Source organism: Suncus etruscus, chromosome 7 (assembly GCF_024139225.1).
Source record: "Suncus etruscus isolate mSunEtr1 chromosome 7, mSunEtr1.pri.cur, whole genome shotgun sequence".
Classification (NCBI taxonomy): domain Eukaryota; kingdom Metazoa; phylum Chordata; class Mammalia; order Eulipotyphla; family Soricidae; genus Suncus; species Suncus etruscus.
The window spans coordinates 97715717-97738448 of record NC_064854.1 but is presented as its reverse complement, the minus strand read 5'-3'; the positions used below and the strand labels follow the sequence as shown (position 1 = coordinate 97738448).

Below are 22732 nucleotides of genomic sequence, written 5' to 3'. Positions count from 1 at the left end.
GTTTTGAATCCCAGCATCCCACATGGTCCCCCGAGCCTGCAGGGGGCGATTTCTGAGCATAGAGCCAGGAGTAGCCCCTGAGTGTTGCCAGTATGACTCAAAAAGAAAAAAAGAAAAAAGAGAGAAAGAAATAGAAAGCTATGGTATAAGCTCCTTTGGTGAGTACATTTTAAAAAGAGGGTCCTTGAGAAAAGTTTTGGGGATAGATATTGACCAGATAACTATCAAGTCATCCACAGTAGTGAAAATAAGTACAAATTTCTAAAATAGGGGCTGGAGAGACAGCATGGAGGTAAGGCATTTGCCTTTCATGCAGAAGGTCATCGGTTCGAATCCTGGCATCCCATATGGTCCCCTGCGCCTGCCAGGAGCAATTTCTGAACATGGAGCCAGGAGTAACCCTGAGCACTGCCGGGTGTGACCCAAAAACCACACAAAAATAATAATAATAACAAATTTCTAAAATAAATTTTAGAATTTTTTGGTTTTTGTGTTGGGGTCAAACTCAGTATACTAGGACTACTTCAGGAACTCAGGGGTTGCTTCCAATGGTGCTGGGGGAGGGACTATAAAGTACTGATAACTGAACCCAGGGTTTATGTATGCAAAGCATGTGCTTTGCCTTTGCTCCATATCCTTGTCCAATGCTAACATTCAAGAGAATAAAGACAAATACCTTAGCTTAGTTTCCTATTATCCCTCAATTATCCCCCACTTCCTGTTCATTTTTATTACTGTTGTTACTGCCATGACCAGGGTCATGCAACTTGTGCTGGCTCAGAGCCTGTAGGGGTTCACATTCTTTAGTTGTAGAGTTTGTGCATGCACTTTTGGATTGCAATGCTCAGTGCTCGATTACTCACTTGGTTACAGTGTAACAGAGAAGGACCATTTTGTTGTGTCCTGGGTAAACCATATAAAAGGTGGGGGCTGGAGTGTAGCACAGCTGTAGGACATTTGCCTTTCACATGGCTGACCCAGGACAGATGTGGGTTCGATCCCCAGCATCCTATATTGTCCCCCCAAGACATGAGTAATAATCCCTGAGCACCACTGGGTATGGTCCAAAAACCAAAAAGACAAAAACAACAACAAAAAAAGAAATAGAAGATATCTGGGTACTGGAGCAATAGTCCAACAGATAGGATGTTTGCCAGATTGATTCAACACAAGTTGATTTCCTACCACCCCAGATGATCCTCTGCAGTCACTGGGAGGGATCCCTGAGCTAGGTGTGTTTCAATAACCAACCAACCAACCAACCAACCAACCAACCAACCAACCAACCAACCAACCAACCAACCACCAACCAACCAATCAACCAAAAATGGTGCAGGCTAAATGGTTAACCAGAAAGCTTTGTTTCAATGTGCAGATAGAATGAGTGGGCCTCTGAGGATCTTTGCCCATCAGGAAATTACTGGACTATAGTTCCCACCTGTTGTGTAATTGTTGTAATATTGTTTTTGCCTGTCATCCCACCTGGATCTTCCAGGTGGGGGTGATTAAGGAAACAAATAAATAGCTTGTTGGGGAGGCATAGGGAGCTCTTTTGCCAGAACTGAAGGCTTGTTCGGTTTGCTTTTTGGAGCTGGCTGCAACTGACAAAAGAATTTCTTTGCTGAACCTTTGGTCCCCTAATCTTTTGCATTCGTTGATTATTTACTCCAGATATTATTATCAAAGTCTCCCCCAAAAGGGGGGACGGAAGAATGGGATTCAATTTATCTTTCTGGGAGTCATTCTTAGACTTGGAGACCATCAACAAGGGGTTTGACCTCCCCCCACACCCACCAGTATACATTCTTTTTGTTTGGGGGCCACACCCAGTGATGCTTAGTGGTTATTTCTGGCTCTTCACCCAGGAATCATTCCTGACAGTACTTAGGGAACCATATAGATGCTGAGGTTGGTCAGCCCTGGCTTGGGGACCCTATGGGAAACCGGGGGATTGAACCACGGTTTGTCCTGGGTCAGCCATGTGTAAGGCAAACACCCTACAGGTGCGCCATTGCTCTGGCCCCCAAGACAAAGCTTTTAAGAAAATAAGCTTGGGGCCGGAGAGATAGCATGCAGGTAAGGCATTTACCTTGCATGCAGAAGGATGTTGGTTCAAGTCGCTGCATCCCATATGGTTCCCCTAGACTGCCAGGAGTGATTTCTGAGCATAAAGCCAGGAGTAACCCCTGAGCACTGCTGGGTGTGACCCAAAAACCAAAATAAATAAATAAAAAAATAAATAAAATGAGTTTACTATTTCTCAACCTGCAGGCTTGTTCAATAAAGCTCTTTGTCTGTCAAATTGTCTCTATACTGATCAGTTCCTCAAACTCTAGAGCACCACTTTCTTTTTTTTTTTTTTGGTTTTTGGGCCACACCCAGTGACGCTCAGGGGTTACTCCTGGCTATGTGCTCAGAAGTTGCTCCTGGCTTGGGGGACCATATGGGACACCGGGGGATCGAACTGCGGTCCATCCAAGGCTAGCACAGGCAAGGCAGGCACCTTACCTCTAGCGCCACCGCCCGGCCCCATAGAGCACCACTTTCAAGGTTATACCTCCTTTTTCATTACCTTTATATGGACTTTTCTGGATCAGATTTAAAAAAAACTGTATTTTAAAGAGTTATTGAAATTAATTCACATAATATACAATTTACCAATTTAGTTTGGTAGGGGTTTGGATCACACCCAACTGTTTTCAAGGATTACTCCTGGTTTTCACTCAAGGGTTACTCAGGGATTTGGTGATCATGTGGCACTGGGGATAGAACCTGGGTTGGCCATGTTAAAAGCAAGTGTCCTACCTACTGTCAAAGTTCCTTGAATCAGATTTTTAACTGCCCCACTAGCCATAGTTGTCACATTTTGGAAACAGTGTGATATTGTAAAGAGGCTTGTTGTAGACAGAAGACTACAAGATTAGAATTGTTAAATAAAATACCCATCTGAAGAGACAATACCAATGTTAAAGCACTTCCCAAGTATGCTCGGTGACCTGGACACTAGTTTGAATGCACCACATATGGTCCCCTAGAGCAGTGGTCGGCAACCTGCGGCTCACGAGCCACATGTGGCTCTTTACACTTTTTTTTTTTTTTTTTTTTTTTGGTTTTTGGGCCACACCCGTTTGACGCTCAGGGGTTACTCCTGGCTATGTGCTCAGAAATCGCCCCTGGCTTGGGTGGACCATATGGGACGCCGGGGGATCGAACCGAGGTCCTTCCTTGGCTAGCGCTTGCAAGGCAGACACCTTACCTCCAGCGCCACCTACCCGGCCCCAAGGCTCTTTACACTTTTAATTTGGCTCTTCTGTGTGCCAGGCAGCTGCTCCAGGAGTCAGGACTTTGCTCCTAGCCTCTGTCAGTGCGCGCCCTGTGTGGCTCTCAAAATAAATTTCAATCGTGGTTTTGGCGAGAATTGGCTCAGTTGAAAACAAAAGGTTGCCGAACACTGCCCTAGAGCAATGCCAAGTGTGGCTCCTGAGCACCACTGGGCGTGGCCCTGAAGCCAAAACAGAAAGAACAAAAAAAGATGATTCAATGGAACAGTATTATAATTCCTTCAACTGGGGATGACTATTTCAATAGTTACAGGCAGAAGATTGGGCTCAACTGCAAATATTTTATGGGCAAGTGGGAATTTTATAGCCAAAGAGTAGGACAGAAAAATCACCTAAAAAAAAAAAAAAAAACAGAGGTGAGCGGAAAGTCTGGTTAAATAGACCTGGTCAGGGGACTGGAGAGATAGCACAGCAATGTTTGCCTTGCAAGCAGCCGATCCAGGACCTAAGGTGGTTGTTTCAAATCCCGGCATCCCATATGGTCCTCTGTGCCTGCCAGGAGCTATTTCTGAGCAGATAGCCAGGAGTAACCCCTGAGCACCGCTGGGTGTGGCCCAAAAACCAAAAAGAAAAAAAAAAAAAAAGACCTGCTGGGAGTGCCTCATGGTGAGTGGTGAGCAGACATCAGAGCTGATGGTGAAGAGTGAAAGATCAAATTAATCTTGGAGGTTGGGAGGTTCTGACTTGGCAGTTTGCTTGCTTAACTGAACAAATCAGAGACAAAGTCTAAAAGTCAGTCTGTTTAGAAGAGTTCAAGGGAGCCTGAACAGGTCAATGAGAAAATATTTGTCAGTTCTTTTCTCTTTATATGGCTAAGTTCATTGGTTTTTATTTACAATGATGAATATTCATTGAGCCCTTAAAGATACAGGTTATTATGTGCTCTGTTGGAAGAGATCTAAAAATTTCCAGCTCAAAGGCAAGAAACATTAAAAACTCACTGAAGGGCCCGGAGAGATAGCACAGAGAAAGGGTGTTTGCCTTGCATGCGACCAACCTGGGAGGGACCCGGTTTGATTCCCAGCCTCCTATATGGTCTCCCAGCCGACCAGGGACGGTTTCTGAGTGCAGAAGCAGCTGGGTGTAGCCCAAAAACCAACCAACCAACCAACCAACCAACCAACCAACCAATCAATAAAAACAATTAAAAAAAAATCACTGAAGCGACTGGCCTAGGCATTACATGGTCAGAGTTCACGTTTGCCCATTGTATTCAACACTAAGTAGGGCAACAAAGACAACCTTGTCACCCCTAAATTTACACAGGTAACCGAGCCTACACAAGTACACAAATTGGGCCGGAGCGATAGCACAGTGCGTAGGGCACTGCCTTGCGTACAGCTGACCCAGGTTCAATCTGGGCATCTCATATGCCCAGAGCCTGCCAAGAGCGATTTGAGAGCAGAGCCAAAAGGAATCTCTGAGTGCCTCTGGGTGTGCCTCAAAAACCAAAACCAAAACAAAACAAAACGAAAAACAACAACAACAACAAAAACCCAAGTAGGGACCGGGAGAGATAGCATGGAGGTAAGGCGTTTGCTTTGCATGCAGAAGGTCGGTGGTTCGAATCCCGGCATCCCATATGGTCCCCTGTTCCTGCCAGAAGCGATTTCTGAGCGTAGAGCCAGGAGTAACCCGAGCGCTACCAGGTTTTGGTGACCCAAAAACCAAAAAAAAAAAAAAAAAAAAAAACACCAAAAAAACAAAAACCAAAAACCAAAAACTAAGTACACAAACTAACTGGAGCAAGTTTTCAGCCATCTTCCCTTTAATCCCCTCCCGGAAACCCTGAAGCCGAGCCCAGAGGGCCTGTCCAGGTCCCCTTTCCCCGAGACCCCCAGCTGTCCTCAGCCCCTAGGCCAGAAGAGCCAAAAGAGCCTAACAGCTGGTAGCCACGCCCCCACAGTCACGCAAGGCCCCGCCCACTGCTCAGTTAGAGTCTCCGCCCATCTCTCAGCAGTAACCTATCGCGGCGGCCCCTTTGGGCGCGCGCTCCGCCGGATACGCACGCTGATTGGGCGCCCCGGGGGCGAGGCCCGGCCGGGGGCGGGGCGCGCGGAACTCGTGGAGCGGCGAGCGAGCGACTGCGCGCCAACTTCGGGTTCCGGGCTCTCGGGCCGCGTCACGTGGCGGAGCCGGGCAAGAGCCGCGCGGCTCTGCGAGTCAGTCTGGTTCGGCTGCTGCAGCGTGGGCTGAGCTCCTGGGGATCGGAACAACATTCGGTAGGTGGGAGATCCCCGGGTCTCGCTGTCCCCCGCGGCTCTGAAGCCTAATTGGACGAGGTGCTCTTTGTTAGCTGGTGCCGTGGGCCCGGTGGCTTCGAGGCTCGGGTCGCTCCGTCTTTGGCACCGGTGCATGAGGTTATTGCTACTGGAAATAGCAGCTTTCTCCTGAGCTTTTTTTTTTTTTTTTTTGCTTTTGTTTGTTTTGGTTTTGGGGTCACACCTAAAAAACTCAGGGGTTACTCCAGGTTCTGCACGTAGACATTGCTCCTGGCAGGCTCAAGTGGGGGGACCATATGGGATGCCAGGATTCGAACCACCGTCTTTATGCATGCAAGGCAAACGCCTTACCTCCATGCTATCTCTCTAGTCCCTCTCCTGAGCATTTTTTTTAAAAAGTCACTGAGCTTACAGTTGATGCCCCCTTTCACCTTCCTACACTGTCCTCACCCAGAACTGCATGCACATTGTGTGTTCTCTTGCCCACTTCACAGCGGAGGGTAAGGAGCCGAGAGAAGAGCCGGCCTAGGCACTCAGGACCTACCTAGCAGCCTGCAAAATGGGGTGACCCATCCCCGAAGCCCCCTGTAACCGTTATGATCTAGTCGATCTGCTGTTGGGACCCGGGAGGGGAGCGGAGCGGAGGGAGAAGGCTTTGGTTGTCATCTGAGCCCTGCCACCGCTGTCCCCAGAACAGACACTGCTCTGTGGGGTGCCTGGCCCAGGGCCCAGCTGTCTCCAGGTCCAGGAAGTTGTGACCCCAGCACAAACCGCCTGCAAACTGGCAGCGCCTGGACTGGAAACACCAGTTTCGGGGTGTACGTGAGCAAACTTGCTGGGGAGGTGGGTGATCCTTGCTGCTTAGTGCATTGGAATGAGTGTTAGTGAAAGTTCCCAGGCTGACTTCTTAGATGACCTTCGGCCCTGAGTTCTGAGTCTCCTCTGTAGCAGGGAAGAGAGAACACAGAATCCGTGTGCGCCACACACGTGGTGTTTACCGAGGTAGTTCCTCAGCACATGCCCCGCAGGTTCCACGTGTGCGATCAGGGTCTAGGTAATGTGGGGGTCGGGAAGAAAAGTGGCGAAGTGTCTTCACCTGGGAAAGTGTATGCACCTTGTTGCCAGAGGTGGTGGTGAGGATCCTCTACACATGGGTGTCATCACCGTATTTAGCAGTGAGCTGTGGTACTTCAGCACTGGTGGTGGGTGCAGCAAACACCCCAGGGTGCCCAGCAGTGCTTATGAGACCATATTTAAGACGACCTTAAGGCTTCTGTTTTCTTTCATGACAATAGTAGCTGATATTTTTGGAATGCTTGCTTCTACCTGCTACTGTTTGTATTTTATTTATTTATTTATTTATTTATTTATTTTTTGGGGGGAACACCCGGCGGCACTCAGGATTACTCCTGGCTCTGCACTCAGAAATCACTCCTGAGGGGGGACCATGTAGGATGCCGGGATTCGAACCACCATCCATCCTGGATCAGCTGCTTGCAAGGCAAACGCCCAACCACTGTGCTATATCTTTAGCCCCTATATTATTTTTTTTTAATTTTATTTATATTTGCTTATTGATTAATTGATCCGTTTTTGGGCTACACCCAGCGGTGCTCAGGGATCAATCCTGGCTCTGCACTCAAAAAGTGCCCCTGGTAGGCTGGGGGACCATATGGGATGGGAATAGAACTGGGTCCCTCTCCCAGCTGCATGCAAGGCAAACGCCTTATTGCTGTGCTCTCTCTCTGGCTCCTGTATTTTATTTGGGGTTTTTGCACATACCCAGTGTGCTGGAGGCCAGGGGCAGAGCTACTCCCAGTATGGTATGCAGGGACAATATGTGGTATTGAAAATGCGTGGTATCATTCCCAACAGTACTTCTGGCCTCCTGCATACAAAACATGTGATCCAGCTCTTTGAACTCGCTTACTTGGACTTTTGTTTTTTTATTTGTAATGGATTCAAACTTGGGGCCATATATTTGTGAGGCTGTCCATTCTTAGCCCCACCCTGTTGCAAGTTTGGGCACACTGATAACTCATTACCTCTCATGATCAGCTTTGGGAGTGCTGTAATCCTGTGTACTTGTGGGGGCCAAGACAATAGTTTCTGTGTTTCCATTTGTGCACGGGATTAAACTCCAGCATTCTGCCTCTGGAGCATTTCAGCACTTGTGCCTCAGGCTTGGCTCAGTCTTGGGAAACACAGGTTCCAACTCTTAGTTATCACTTAGCTTTAAACCTGGAGTTCCCTTCTCTTCAGAGAATACAAACTCAGAGATCTAGCTACTCCCTTCTAAGGAAAGGAATCCCTTTCTGTTGGGTTTCTCTAATTGTGTGTTTTAGATGTCACAGATGGATTGAGAAAATCTTTGCTTATAACCAAAGCTTCTAGGAAAGAATTTGAAGCTTCAATGTATAAGTTTCAAACTTTTCCTAGTCAGGTCTGGACAATTATAGCACACTCTGTAGGCCACTTGCTTTTTTTTTTTTTTTTTTTTTGTGTGTGGTTTTTGGGTCACACCCGGCAGTGCTCAGGGGTTACTCCTGGCTCCATGCTCAGAAATTGCTCCTGGCAGGCACGGGGGACCATATGGGATGCTGGGATTCGAACCAATGGCCTCCTGCAGATAGAAGTAGCTGCGCTCCCCTGTTAGAACCTTCAAACAAGCTCTCAAGGTCACTTGCTTTGTAAGTGGCTGACTTGGGCTTGATCCCTAGCACACCGAGGTTTTCTAAGTGCCTTAGGGGTGATTCCTGAGCACTGAGCCAGAAGTAAGCCCTGAGGACACCAGAATGTGGCTCCAAAAACAAAAAACTTAGTCAAGGTATACAGGCAAGGTGAAATGTTCCCCCATTCCTGTTCTTACCCTGCAGCCTTCAAACTCACTTCCTGTGCCTCTTTCCCACCATCTGAGGTTCTCCCTGTTCTTTGCCTGGGGCCTTAGAACTCTCACTTCCTGTATTGCTTTTTTTCCAGCATTCAGGTACAGGGCTGTGATTTCTTTTCTTGCATTTTGGTCCCTGGAATTGAACCCAAGGCCTCACTCGTGCAAATTAAACTACAGCTGAGTTACACATCACAGGATTACATCTCTGGTGAGACTGATTTCTTCAAATGGCACACTTACTTTATATATGATCTTTATACTTGAGTTTTGTTCTGCTTCTAACACTCCTACATGTCATAACCTTGTTGCCTTTCCTGCTATTCACCCACTACACAACCTGGTCTAAAATAAACAGCCATCTCCCCCAACCCTTTTATTGTTCTCAGAACAGTTATCACACAGAATGATCTTGGGTGATTCTTGTTTACTTACTGATGGTGAGCAGAACCTCTGTCTTGTTGGCTCTTGAATCTCTGTCTACCTCAGTGCTGTGACATGACTTAATGAATATTTGCTGAAGGAATGAATGTATTCATGCAAATTAATAGCAGTGGATTGCAAATATTGAGGATCAGAAGTTTATTTTATTTATTTTTTTTGTTTTTTGGACTACACCCGGTAACGCTCAGGGGTTACTCCTGGCTATGCGCTCAGAAGTTGCTCCTGGCTTGGGGGACCATATGGGACACTGGGGGATCGAACCAAGGTCCGTCCAAGGCTAGCGCAGGCAAGGCAGGTACCTTACCTCTAGTGCCACCGTCCGGCCCCCAGAAGTTTATTTTGATTTTTTTTTTTTTTGTGTGTGGTTTTGGGTCACACCCGGCAGTGCTCAGGGGTTATTCCTGGCTCCAGGCTCAGAAATTGCTCCTGGCAGGCACGGGGGACCATATGGGACGCCGGGATTCGAACTGATGACCTCCTGCATGAAAGGCAAACACCTTTACCTCCATGCTATCTCTCCGGCCCCCAGAAGTTTATTTTGAATAAACCAGAATCCTTGAGATCTAGCAGTTCTATTTGTGTGTTTATTTTAAAAATAGTGGAAAGCAAGGACTTGATATTTCTACATTCAAGTTCATGGTCTGCATTGTTCAGAAGAGCCAAAAGATCAGAACAACTCATGTATCCCTGGATGGGTGAATGATAAAGAAAGTGTGTTCTTTTTTTTTTTTTGGTTTTTGGGTCACACCTGGCATTGCTCAGGGGTTACTCCTTGCTCTATGCTCAGAAATCGCTCCTAGCAGGCTCTGAGGACCATATGGGACGCCGGGATTCGAACCGATGACCTCCTGCATGAAAGGCAAACGCCTTACCTCCATGCTGTCTCTCCGGTCCAAGAAAGTGTGTTCTATGCATATATTGAAATGTCATTCAGGCTTAAAAGAATTAAAAAATTCACTATAGGGGCCAGAGTGATAACATAGCGGTAGGGCTTTTGCTTTGCATACTGCCGACCCTGGACGGACCTAGGTTCAGAAACCTGGCATCTCATATGGTCGTCCCCCCTCCCCCCACAGTCTACCAGGAGTGATTTCTGAGCGCAGAGGTGGAGTAACCACTGAGTGCTGCTGGGTGTGGCCTAAAAAACTGGAAAAAAAAATTCACTACAGCATAGTAATTTTTGAATATATTATGCTGAAATTAGCCAGACATAACTGACAAATATTGAATGCATTTGTCTCTATGGTACCTAGGCAATCTAATTTATAGAAATAGAAAGTAGGATAGTTTTTTTCATAGACTTAAGTTAGAAAAGAGAATGGAGAATTGCTTTTTAGTTGTGTAGTTTCAGTTTGGAATAATGAAAAACTTCTGTAGCTAGAGTGGAGATTGTTGTACAGCTGTGTAAGTATTTCTAATGCCACTGAGTTATGAACTTAAAAATGGCTAAAGGGGGGCTGGTGAGGTGGCACTAGAGGTAAGGTGTCTGCCTTGCAAGCGCTAGCCAAGGAAGGACCACGGTTTGATCCGCCGGCGTCCCGTATAGTCCCCCCAAGCCAGGGGCAATTTCTGAGCGCTTAGCCAGGAGTAACCCCTGAGTGTCAAACAGGTGTGGCTCAAAAAAAACAAACAAAAAAAATGGCTAAAGGATGTGGGAAAGAGAGTACAGTGTGTAGGGTGCTTGCTTTGCAGATGTTTGACCCCAGTTCTATCCCTGTCACTGTATATAGTTCTCCAAGCTCTGCCAGGAGTGATCTCTGAGCACAGAGGCAGGAGTAAACCCCAGTAAGCTAGGTGTGACCCCAAACACAAAAATAAATAGTTAAAGGGTGGGGATGTAGCTCAGTGGAGATGTAGCATGTGCAAGGTACACGCTTTACCATCCATTGGCACAGCAAAAATTTAAACTAAAATGATAAACTTTTTTTTAAATGGAATCTTCAGTGTTTATTTATTTTTTTGGTTTTTGGGTCACTCCTGGGTCTACACTCAGAAATCGTTCCTGGCAGGCTCAGGGGATCATGTGGGATGCTGGGATTCGAACCACCGTCCTTCTGCATGCAAGGCAATGGCACTACCTCCATGCTATCTCTCTGGCCCCTTCAGTGTTTATTTTATTTTATTTTAGGTTTTTGGACCATATCTGGTGGTGGCATTCAGGGGTTACTCTGGGCTCTGTACTCAGATATTGCTCCTGGCAGGCTCAGGGGATCATGTGGGATGTCGGGGATCAAACATGGGTCTGTTCCAGGTCACCTTGTACAAGGCAAATACACTACTGCTGTGCTATTGCACTGGCCCCAGTGTTTATTTTTTTTTTCTTAAACTTTATTTATTGATTGATTGGGTTTTGGGTCACACCTATCGGTGCTCAGGGGTCATGCCTGGTTTCTGCACTCAGAAATCAGCCCTGGCAGGCTGGGAGACCATATGGAGATGCCAAGAATCAAATTGGGTCTCTTGTGCGTCGGCCACATGCAAGGCAAATGCCCTATGCTGTCTCTGACACCACCCCCAGTGTTTATTTTTTATATTTGTTTTGGATAAATAAATAATGACAAATGAACAAAATCAGTGTTCAGAAACACAAATTTCAGTTACTGTTTCCTATATGTAACAGGACGGGAAGAAATTTAACTTAATATACCATATGACTAACTTCCTTTTATTATGCACAGTAAGTTGATACAGGAAAAAAATAAAAATTCGAAAACCTTTATAACGCTGAGACATTAAACCATTAATGTGAAGTTTTGGTTATGGTATTAATTAGTTTTGTTGAAAATAATCACTTTAGGGGACCGGGCGGTGGCGCTCGAGGTAAGGTGCCTGCCTTACCTGCGCTAGCCTAGGAGACGGACCGCGGTTCGATCCCCCGGCGTCCCATATGGTCCCCCAAGCCAGGAGCGACTTCTGAGCGCATAGCCAGGAGTAACCCCTGAGCGTCACCGGGTGTGGCCCAAAAACCAAAAAAAAAAAAAAAAAAAAAAAAAAAAAGAAAATAATCACTTTAGTTTCTAGATTACTCATTGATGAGAGTCTATAACAAAAGTCAGTTTTGGTTTCAGGAGCAGTTCCCCATAAAATGATGAACTTTTATTATTAATTTTTTTATAGAATCACCATGAGATATAATTAAAAAGTTGATGGTTGAGTTTTAATCATACAATGTCCAACACTCATCCCTTCACCAGTGTTTGTTTCCTGCCACCAGTTTTCCCCTACCAGTGGTCTCAAACTCAATTTACCTGGGGGCCGCAGGAGGCAAAGTCGGGGTGATCCTTGAGTGCAAAGTCAGTAGTAAGCCTTGAATATTGGGGGTGTGAACCAAACAACTAAAACAAAACAAAACAAAAAAAGATTCCTCTAGGGCAGGGCCACAAAATGTACGGAGGCCTGCGAGTTTGAGACCCCTGCCCTAACCCTTTGCTTGCCTTTATAGTAGACATAAAATGGTAATTTTGTTGTTTGGGAGCCATACCTGGTGGTACTCAGGGCTATATTACTCCTGGTGGGCTCAGAGGACCATATGGGATGCTGAGATTGAACCTTAAGTCAGTGTGTATGGGGCTGGGAAGGTGGCGCTAAAGGTAAGGTGTCTGCCTTGCAAGCGCTAGCGTAGGACAGACTGCGGTTCGTTGATCCCCCGGCGTCCCATATGGTCCCCCCAAGCCAGGGGCGATTTCTGAGCGCATAGCTAGGAGTAACCCCTGAGCATCAAATGGGTGTGGCCCCCCCCAAAAAAAAGTCAGTGTGTACAAGGCAAGCACCCTACCCGCTGTGCTACCACTCCAAACCCTAAAATGTTAATTTTTTTTTTTTTTTTGGTGTTTGGGTCACACCCAGCAGCACTCAGGGGTTACTCCTGGCTCTATGCTCAGAAACCGCTCCTTGCAGGCTTGGAGGACCATATGGGATGCCGGGATTTGAACCACCGACCTTCTGCATGCAAGGCAAACGTCTTACTCCATGCTATCTCTTCAGCCCCTAAAATGGTAATTTTTATGCGGTCTATTTTATTATAGTCCTTAGAAAAAGCGAGAGAGGTCAAGATATATTATTTTTCTTTCTTTTTTTTTTTTTTTTTTTTTTGGTTTTTGGTTTTTGAGTCACACCCAGCAGTGCTCAGGGATTACTCCTGGATCCAGGCTCAGAAATCAATCCTGGCAGGCTCAGGGGACCATATGGGATGCCAGGATTCAAACCACCAACCTTCTGCATGAAAGGCAACTGCCTTACCTCCATGCTATCTCTCTGGCCCCAATATATTATTTTTCAAGCAATCAGTAAATCTCATGAGAAGGTCCTGTGGGTCCAGAGAGATAATAGACATGACCCCAGGCATGGTCAGGTACAAAGACCCCTCCCTGAGCACCACTGGGGTTACTCAGTACCTCAGGGCCAAACTACCACATCCTCGGGCCCTTATTTTGAATCATGTGCCTAGCTGGTCAGGATTCACCAGGAGGGCCCTGGGCCTGGGAGACTTTCTTACCTGTCCCCAACCCAAAGAGTACAGCTGCTATGTATGTCTTCCCTAAATATAGCACAATATTATTGTTATGCTTTTTATAAACATGATTCTCTTCCCTTGGCATCTGAAAAGGTACAGTAAAGTCTTTTTACCACCTATTTAGGCATCCCGAGCCTAGTAGGTTGGCACATAATTAGCTAATGTTCTCCAAATATTTGCCTCTTATTGAAATTCTGAGTGCCCCAGGATATGATGGATATTGACATCGTAGACATAATAGATATAATTGAGAAAAACAAAGAATAGTTTTGTTTTAATTTTGAGTTTGATGCTGTAGCCAGCAGTGCTCAGGGGCTACTCAGGACACAATGCTCAAGGGACCTTGCAATGTCCAGATTGATTCTCTGCCTTCTGCATGCAGAGTGTTGTCTGTTTAACTATCTCTGGGCTGGACACAGAATCTTTTTTTTTGGGGGGGGGGTTTTGGCCCACACTGGCAGCCCTCAAGGGATACTCCTGGCTCTGCACTCAGAAATCACTACTTGTAGCCTCAGGGAACCATATGGGATGCCAGGAATCAAACCTGGGTTAGTCATGTCAAGGCAGATGTCCTACCTGCTGTGCCATTGCTCCAGTAGAATTCAAATTTTGTTGGGTGGGAAGAGGGGAACTCCCAGCCTTGCTGGAACACCTTGCAATGCTGAGGGTTGGATTAGATCTGGCTACAGCTCTGAATTGTTGCTGCAGTTCAATAATACAGATAGGTCAGAAAGATAAAACAGCAGGTAGGGCACATGTCTCACATGGCAGGCCCAAGTTTTATCCATGACATCCCATATGGTCCTCCAAGCACTACCAGCAGTAACCCCGAGCATCACCAGATATGGCTCAAATTCCCTGATCGCCCCAAAATAAGTTGGGCTGGGAGAATAGTACAATGGATAGGTTGCTTGCCTTGCATGCAGCCAACCCTGGTTTGATCACCAGCATACCATGATCTTCTGAGCACTGCCAGGAGTAATCCCTGAGCATCACTGACGTAGCACCAAAACTACCCTCCCCCTTGGGCTCAAGTTGGGATTTGATAAGGACATGGGTGAAGCTTTTGGGGACTAACTGGATACCAAATATTAAAAGGATGCAAGGTGGATAACTCCCAGTGTGTGAGCAGTGTGGCAGTGCTGGCCTCAGGGCAAGATGGCTGAGAGTGAGGAGGAAACTGACTAGAATCTTGAATAAAAAACAGTTGTGCTGGGGCCGGAGAGATAGCATGAAGGTAAGGCATTTGCCTTTCATGCAGAAGGTCATCAGTTTGAATCCGGCTTCCCATATGGTCCCCCGTGCCTGCCAGGAGCAATTTCTGAGCATGGAGCCAGGAGTTTACCCTGAGCACTGCCGGGTGTGACCCAAAAACCACAAAAAACAAAAAACAAAAACAAAAACAAAAAACAGTTGTGCTGAGATTGAAGAGAGAAGATAGTACAGCAGGCATCTTCCTTGCATGCAGCTGACCTGGGTTTGATTCCTGGTATCATGTCTGGTCCCCCAGTTCCTACCAGGAGAGATCCCTGAGCATAAGCCCTGGGCACCACTGAGGGTAGCACACACAAAGAAAGGAAAAAAGGGGGGCTGTGCTGGTCTGAGGTGAGCAAGGGAGCAATAGAATGTCTGTTTTGCTGTGGAGTTTAGGAACCCCACATTAGTGGAGCAGGATTCCAACTGGACTTGAGGTATTTGATTAAAGAATGTCTTCTGGGCCAGAGCTACAGCACAGTGGGTAGGGTGTTTGCCTTGCACATGGCCAACCCGGGTTCAATCTGGGGTCCCGTACAGTCCCCTGTATGGAGATCCCATACGGCCATCCCAGTTTCAATCCCTGGCATCCCATATGGTCCCCTGAGGCTGCCAGGAATAATTTCTGAGTGCAGAGCCAGGAGTATAACCCTGAGCACTTCAAATGCCCCCCTGCCCCCAAATACAGTAATGTTCTTCTCTTCAGGACTGTTACCTTAATATTTTTTTAAATTGTAATTAACCAGTGGGTTTTGCTTTTGTTTTTGTTTGCTTGATTTTGAGCCACACCCTGTTGTGCTCAGGAATTACTCCTTGTGCTACCCAGGGATTACTCCTGGCTTTTTGCTCAGGAAGTACTCCTAGATGTGCTCAGGGGTAACTGTTGGCTCTGTGCTCCGAAATTATTCCTGGCGGTGCTCAGGTAGCATGCAAGGCAAGCATCGTACTTGCTGTACTTTTGCCCAGCTCTTTCTTAGTCAATGTTTAAAAAGTGTTTTTCTCTTCAGGAAACAGACGGTTTTATTGGACTCTTATACCTCTTTGGCATATGTTTACTGCCTGCCAAGAACGTGTGAAAGGTCCTTGGGTTGCACAGGCTTTTCTGAAATGTGCAGAATCAGTGCAGAGCAGCAAATGGGAACATTGGTTGACCACCACATTCACTTATGCCTGCACTCTGCATGTGGTACTGCATTTACAGAGAATGGCATTGAAGTCTTCTATTGCTACTTTATGTTTTGCAAGCATGACGTGTCCTCGTCCTTCATTCTACGTTCCTTCTTTCCTTCAACCCTCTCTTTGTACTTCCTTCCTTTCTTCTTTCCTTCCCTTTATTTCTTTCTACACCTGCCAAAGTTCATGGCTTATTCTTGGTTCTGTACTCAGGGATCACTCCTGACAGTGCTTAGGGACCATGTGGGGTGCCAGGGATCAAATCTGACTGTGTGTAAGGCAAGTGCCTTATCTGCTGTAATATCTCTCTGGTACTCAAGTATGTTATATTTCTTTTTTTGTTTTGTTTTGGTTTTGGTTTTTGGTTTTTGGGGTTTTTTTGGGGGCCACACCCAATGATGCTCAGAGGTTACTCCTGGCTGTGTACTCAGAAATTGCTCCTGGCTTGGGGGACCATATGGAATGCTGGGGGATCGAACCACGGTCCGTTCTAGGTTAGCACTTACAAGGCAGGCACCTTACCGCTAGCGCCACTGCTTCAGCCCCAAGTATGATTGTATTTCTAATGATGCTGTGCTTTCTTGTCTTTTTTTGTTTTTGTTTTTGGGCCACACCCGGCGGTGCTCAGGGGTTACTCCTGGCTGTCTGCTCAGAAATAGCTCCTGGCAGGCATGGGGGATCAAATGGGACACCGGGATTTGAACCAACCACCTTTGGTCCTGGATCGGCTGCTTGCAAGGCAAATGCTGCTGTGCTATCTCTCAGGGCCCTTATAATTTGAGCTGATTTTTTTTGTTTGTTTGTTTTTCTGGGTCACACCCGTTTGATGCTCAGGGGTTACTCCTGGATAAGCACTCAGAAATTGCCCCTGGCTTGGGGGGACCATAGGAGGGGACCAAAAGGGACGCTGGAGGATCGAACCGAGGTCCTTCCTTGGCTAGCACTTGCAAGGCAGACACCTTACCTCTAGCGCCACCTTGCTGGCGCCTTCTTGTATTTCCAAAGAAGTTGTCTGGGCCTGAGGTATTGTTCAGTTGCAGAGCAGTCACCTTCTATGTATGAAGCCCTGGGTTTGATCCCTAGCACCATGAGCCATTCCCCAGCCTCTTTGACCTCTACTATCGAACTATATAACCAGGCTCACAACACATTCTGACATCACTTATGTGAGTTTTCCACATATTCAACAATTTGATGATCCTAGTTGATAATCCTGAACTGTAAACAGCTTTGCTATTCTAGATCTGGAGGTCCTATATATAGGGACTCAGTCCCATAAACTGCCACTGCCACTTAACAATGCCAGTCATCAGGGGATTGGAGAGATAGCACAGTGGGAGGGGTACTTGCCTTGCATACAGCTGACTTGATCTCCAGTACTCCTTGTGGTTTTTCCAGAGCACTGGCAGAAGTAAGCCCTTAGCACTGCCGGGTGTGATCTCAAAACAAAGAAACAAAGATGCCAGTGATCAGGAGTAGATTCTCCAGATATTATTATTATTGTTATTATTATTAGATTCCCAGATATTTCACAGCTTTGGTTTGACTTGGCAAAAAGTGATAGGCTCCTATGACCATGGCCACCTTCTTCCCCTTGGATTTGATTCTTTGCTAGAAAGGGTCAGAGACCTTACAACAGCATAGAGGCTTACCAGGTTACTAAGGGATATAAAAAAGGATACAGATGAGCAGACAGATGAAGAGATATATAGGGCATGGTTTGGGAGTTCCTCAGTACAGGAAGTTCTTTCCAGTCCTGGGAAGTCACAATGTCTTCCCAGTATCAACTCTATGGCTAGCATAGGAAGGGCCATGCTAAATAGTTGTGGAATTTTTGTGATGCACTGGCTTCAGTCACTGGTACTTAGGAACACAAACAAACAGAAATAAAATATGCTCTGGATACAGGGATTTTCTTCCCAGAGTCTGAAATAATAGGTACTGTGGAGACTTTGGTGAAAGCTTCATCATGTGTTCATCTATGCCTCGATGAAGCACCACTTCACTGATGGCACTATGACTTGAACAGATCTTCATGATGGGTTCATCTTTCTTGCAACCAGGCGCTGGTCTGGACCCATCAAGGGATATCTTATTAGATTAAAAGATGCTGCTGCCCCAGGAAATTTAGGAACCCTGTGTCAGAGACAAGATAAAGCAACCGGTGTTCCAATAAAAGGTATTTTCGGTCTGCTCTTCTGCTCAAGAAATTACAAGAATTTTCAGAACAGAGACCAATGTCTGGGCAAATGGGCTCTTTTCTCATAGTTTAAGTGAGTCCTGCCCATACCAGCATTCAGTTTTTGTCTTCCATGATACTTGCTTCACTATATTTTTGTGTTTTTCAGTGCTGCTGGAAATTTAGGCCAGTGTCTGAATTCTGCTTCTCAGCTAGCCCAGCCTGTCTTGCCTACTTTGTATGTCATGCCCTCATTTTGTTTTCTATCTGAGTGGAAGCCCACTGAGGGTATGGCCCATTCTATTTGGGTCCCCACTGTCTTCTCAGCAACAACTACATGGCTGGTATGGGAAGGACCTCAAATGGTTGTGGAATTTTTGTGATATTCTCGGGTTCAGTCATTGGCATGACTCCTATGACAACTTGAGACATATATTTGGCATACATCTGTTCACTGGGATTGAATTTCCTGATAAAATGAGCCTGGCAGGTGCACCCTGTTTTCACTGCAGGAGGTTTTGCTCAAGCAAAAGCATGATTTAGCTCACAGCATGGAAGGAAACTCAGGAGTATTCTCTGAATGTGTATACAGGGATTTTAAGCCTAACCCAATGTACAATGGAGCCTTAGACTTAGACATGTTCCTTCTCTGAATCTTCATTTTCATTTATTGATTCTTATATATTGAGATATTGTGTTGGACAGTATTGGTTTAAATATTGTTTTATTTTGGGGGTACACCAATATACTCAGGAGTTATTCCTGGCTCTGCACTCAGGGATCACTCCTGGTGGTGTTTGAGGAACCACAGGAGATGCTGGGGATTGAACCCTGGTTAGCCACATACAAGAAGCACAGTACCCACTGTACTATCTCTCCAACCCCAATAATATTGTTAATTATGGTGTCCAATTCACATAATTTCAATACTACACCCATCACAGTGTGTTCACCTCCCTTGCTCAAGGACCCCAATGCTTCTCCTCAAGACACCACCTCCACCATTAACTCAATTGTGTGGATCAGTGCCCAGTTATGTTGCCTTTGTCCCTTTGTTGACTATGTTGCTGTATCTTGAAGTCTTGCATATGAAAGAGCTCATTCTGTACCTATTCCATTCCTTTAGAACTACTTCACTCAGCACAGTAGCCTCTAGTTCTATCCCTGTTTATGTGAGTTGCATGATTTTTTTTTGGGGGGGGTCACACCCGGCACTGTTCAGGGGCCACTCCTGGCTCTATGCTCAGAAATCGCTCCTGGCAGGCTCGGGGGACCATATGGGATGCCAGGATTCAAACCACTGTACTTCTGCATTTAAGGCAAACACCTTACCGCTGTTCTATTTCTCCAGCCTCGAGTTGCATGATTTTGTTCTTAGTTTGGAAAGATGAAAAAAAGATTTAGATCAGCAGCTCATTTGTTCAGTCATTTCAGCAAATATTACTCCTGTAAACAATATAAGGTAGTTTGTGCCTGAGTCTCACTCAGGGGTTCCTCCAGCTCTCTGTTTGAGGATTGCCTCACAGAAATGCTTGGGGGGACCATAAGGTGCCAGGGATTGAACCAGGCTTCCTTCATGCAAAGCACATTCTCCAGCCCTATAGGAAGATTTTTGTTTTGTTTTGTTTTTGGCCCACATCGAGTGGTATTCAGCACTTACTTTTTGCTCTGCACTCAGGAATGACTCCTGGTGGTACTCAGTGGACCAAATAGGATGCTGGGGTAGGCCTGTGCAAGTCAAGCACCCTGACCACTGTACTAGCACTCTAACTCCCGGTTTTTAAAAGGAAGGTAGCACTCAGTCATTGGCTTTCAGGAAATTAGTGTAGTTGGGGAGGTGAGAATTTTTTGTTTTTGTTTTTGGGCCACACCCAGTGACGCTCAGGGGTTACTCCTGGCTATGTGTTCAGAAGTTGCTCCTGGCTTGGGGGACCATATGGGACACTGGGGGATCGAACCGAGGTCCGTCCAAGGCTAGCGCAGGCAAGGCAGGCACCTTACCTTTAGCGCCACCGCCAGGCCCCGGGAGGTGAGATTTAACCAGGCAAGTTGAGAGGATGTGACACAGGATTTGGGCCTGACCAGTCCTCAAGAGAGAAGGTCATTCTCCCTTTTACCCAAACTGACCTCCAGAGGTCAGAAAGGAACCTGAGGTTCTACACAACCGTTTTGCAAGAGAATGTCAATGTTTACCTGAGAAAATGTTTATGAGACTGACGCACTACCTACTGTGCTAACGAGGCACCTTACCTGAGAAAATGTTTTAAAAAAAGTGTCAGAACCTTAAGCAATTCTGGGGATGAGCTTTGCTCTTTAGTAACAATTTTTTTTCCATTTTCAGGCAACAATGGTGACTCCAGTTAACGGAGCCCCAAGGGATACTGATCTGTGGACCTCACACGAGCGAATGCTAGCTCAGCCTCTGAAAGACAATGATATTGAGGTGAGATCTGTTGGGTCTTCACAGAAGTCCTTCAGCTGAACGTGCTGTTTAAATCTGCAGGTCTGATCACAAGCCTGCGTCACTGATCAGCCCGGTCTTCAGCATCCGAGAGGTGGAAGCAGTACGAGTAGTGCCACAAAGTCCTCTAGGTGTAATCAGTGATTCAGACTCTGCAAAGGGCAGGGGACTGTTTGGAGGTTGTTGAAATTTGACCCTTCACAATTCCTTTGGAGTATACTTAGAGACCATTGAAAGTATTTTTTTTTCCTTTATTTTTAAATTTTGGAACACTCAGTAGTGCTTGGGTGCTGTGCAGTGTTAGGCATTGAACTTGGGATCTAGAACGTAACTTTGGGCTCTCTCCCTGGCTCTTTTTTTTTTTGGCCACATGCAGCGGTGCTCAGGCTCTGTGCTCAAAAATCGCTCCTGACAGGCTCGAGGGACCATATGGGATGCCGGGATTCGAACCACCATTGGTCCTGGGTCAACTGCTTATAAGGCAAATGCCCTACTGCTATGCTATCTCTCCAGCCCCCCTCTCCAATTTCTCTCAGGTCCTGTTTCTTTCTTTCTGTATTATGGGCTATACCCAACAGTACTCAGTTCTTCCAAGCTCAGTGCTTAGGGATCATTCCAGTAGTGCTTAGTGGACCATGTTGTATTGGGAATTGAAATCAAGCCTCTTACATGCAGAGCATATCCTCTGCCTGTTGAGTTGTCAGTCTGGCCAAGGATATAGTTTCTATTTTTTTTTTTTTTTTTTTTTTTGGGAAATTCCCAGCAATACTCAGATTACTCCTGAGTACACTGTACTATTGTTCTGGCCCCTAAGATATTTTAAATATCCTATAAAATATTTATTTTAAATATCATTTTCAGTCATGTAGATTTGTGTAATTCATTGTCTTCTATCAGTTTTCTTTTTTGGTTTTTTTTTTTTGGTTTTTGGGTCACACCCGGCGGTGCTCAGGGGTTACTCCTGGCTATCTGCTCAGAAATAGCTCCTGGCAGGCACGGGGGACCATATAGGACACCGGGATTCGAACCAACCATCATTGTCTTCTATCAGTTCCTTCCTGGATTTCCTCTAGTCCTTGTCCGCCCTAGATATTTAGTATGAATATTCTTTAGTATGAATATTGAGGGCCAGAATGATAGTACAGACAGTAGGCTGTTTGTCTTTCACATGGCTGACTTGGGTTTGATCCCCTGCACCCTATGTGCATGCCAGAAGTGATCCCTGAGCATGTTCAGGTGTGGACCTCAAAAAAAGAAACCAAAAGTACATATAAATTTATATGACTATGGCCCCTGTGTAATAGTGTCTTTTGCTTTTACTATATTATTGTTTTGGCCAGAATAAAATAATTGAACTAAAAAAGTCCAACTGTTAAATTCTGTTTGTTTGTTTTTTCTCACCAGGTTTATAGCATCATTAAGAAGGAGAGTAATCGGCAGAGGGTGGGGTTGGAGCTCATTGCCTCAGAGAATTTTGCCAGCCGAGCAGTTTTGGAAGCTCTAGGCTCTTGCTTAAATAACAAATACTCCGAGGGGTACCCAGGCCAGAGGTATGTGAGTGTTACCAAAGCTTGCTTTTGACCTTGTGATGTAAAGTGCTGATTAGAGTAGAATTTTTGTTAGTTTTATTTGGGCCCACATCTGGTGGTGCCCAGGGGTTACTTCCGGTGGTCTCAGAGTACCATATAGGATGCTGGGGATCAAATCATGTGCAAAGTCACCTTACCTACTGAGGTAAATGAGGGCTCTGGCCCCTCTGTAAAAATTTTTGTTTGTTTTTTTGTTTTGTTTTTGGGCCACACCCAGTGGCACTCAGGGGTTACTCCTGCCTCTGTGCTCAGAAATTGCTCCTGGTAAGCATGGGGGACCATATGGGATCCCGGAATTTAAGCCAACATCGGTCCTGGGTTGGCCGCTTACAAGCCAAATGCCCTACCGCTGTGCTATCGCTCTGGCCCCTAGAATTTAAACAGTTGCTAGTTCATTAAACAGCAGAGTTCACCTTGGTGCAGATTTCTGTTCAGAGGTTGCTCTCATACTTAACCCATTTTTAGTCCCCAGCATGTGACACCACCAATACTCTTGGAGCATCTAGAATAATGGGCCAGACCATAAGGTATCTGGTATTGTCCAGCCTCTCTAGAAGCAAAGTCAATATTCTGAAGGGCCCACAGAAAGTGGTTTTTGCTTTGCGAGTAATAGAACTCAAGTGATCTGGAAGTGGAACTTAAATCTAGGGTGCTGGACACCTGTGTCAG

At 45.9% G+C, this 22732-nt stretch overlaps 1 protein-coding gene across 1 annotated transcript in view; it reads left to right on the top strand.

Annotated features, from left to right (window-relative positions):
- The first annotated feature begins 5483 nt into the window (after nucleotides 1-5483).
- SHMT1 (serine hydroxymethyltransferase 1) overlaps nucleotides 5484-22732 on the top strand; it is a 33279-nt gene continuing 16030 nt past the window's right edge. Inside the window, exons 1-3 of the mRNA XM_049776885.1 lie at nucleotides 5484-5563; nucleotides 20355-20456; nucleotides 21879-22024. Of these exons, the coding sequence (XP_049632842.1) occupies nucleotides 20361-20456; nucleotides 21879-22024 (242 nt within the window). The 5' untranslated portion in view covers nucleotides 5484-5563; nucleotides 20355-20360. The remainder of the gene's footprint in view (nucleotides 5564-20354; nucleotides 20457-21878; nucleotides 22025-22732) is intronic.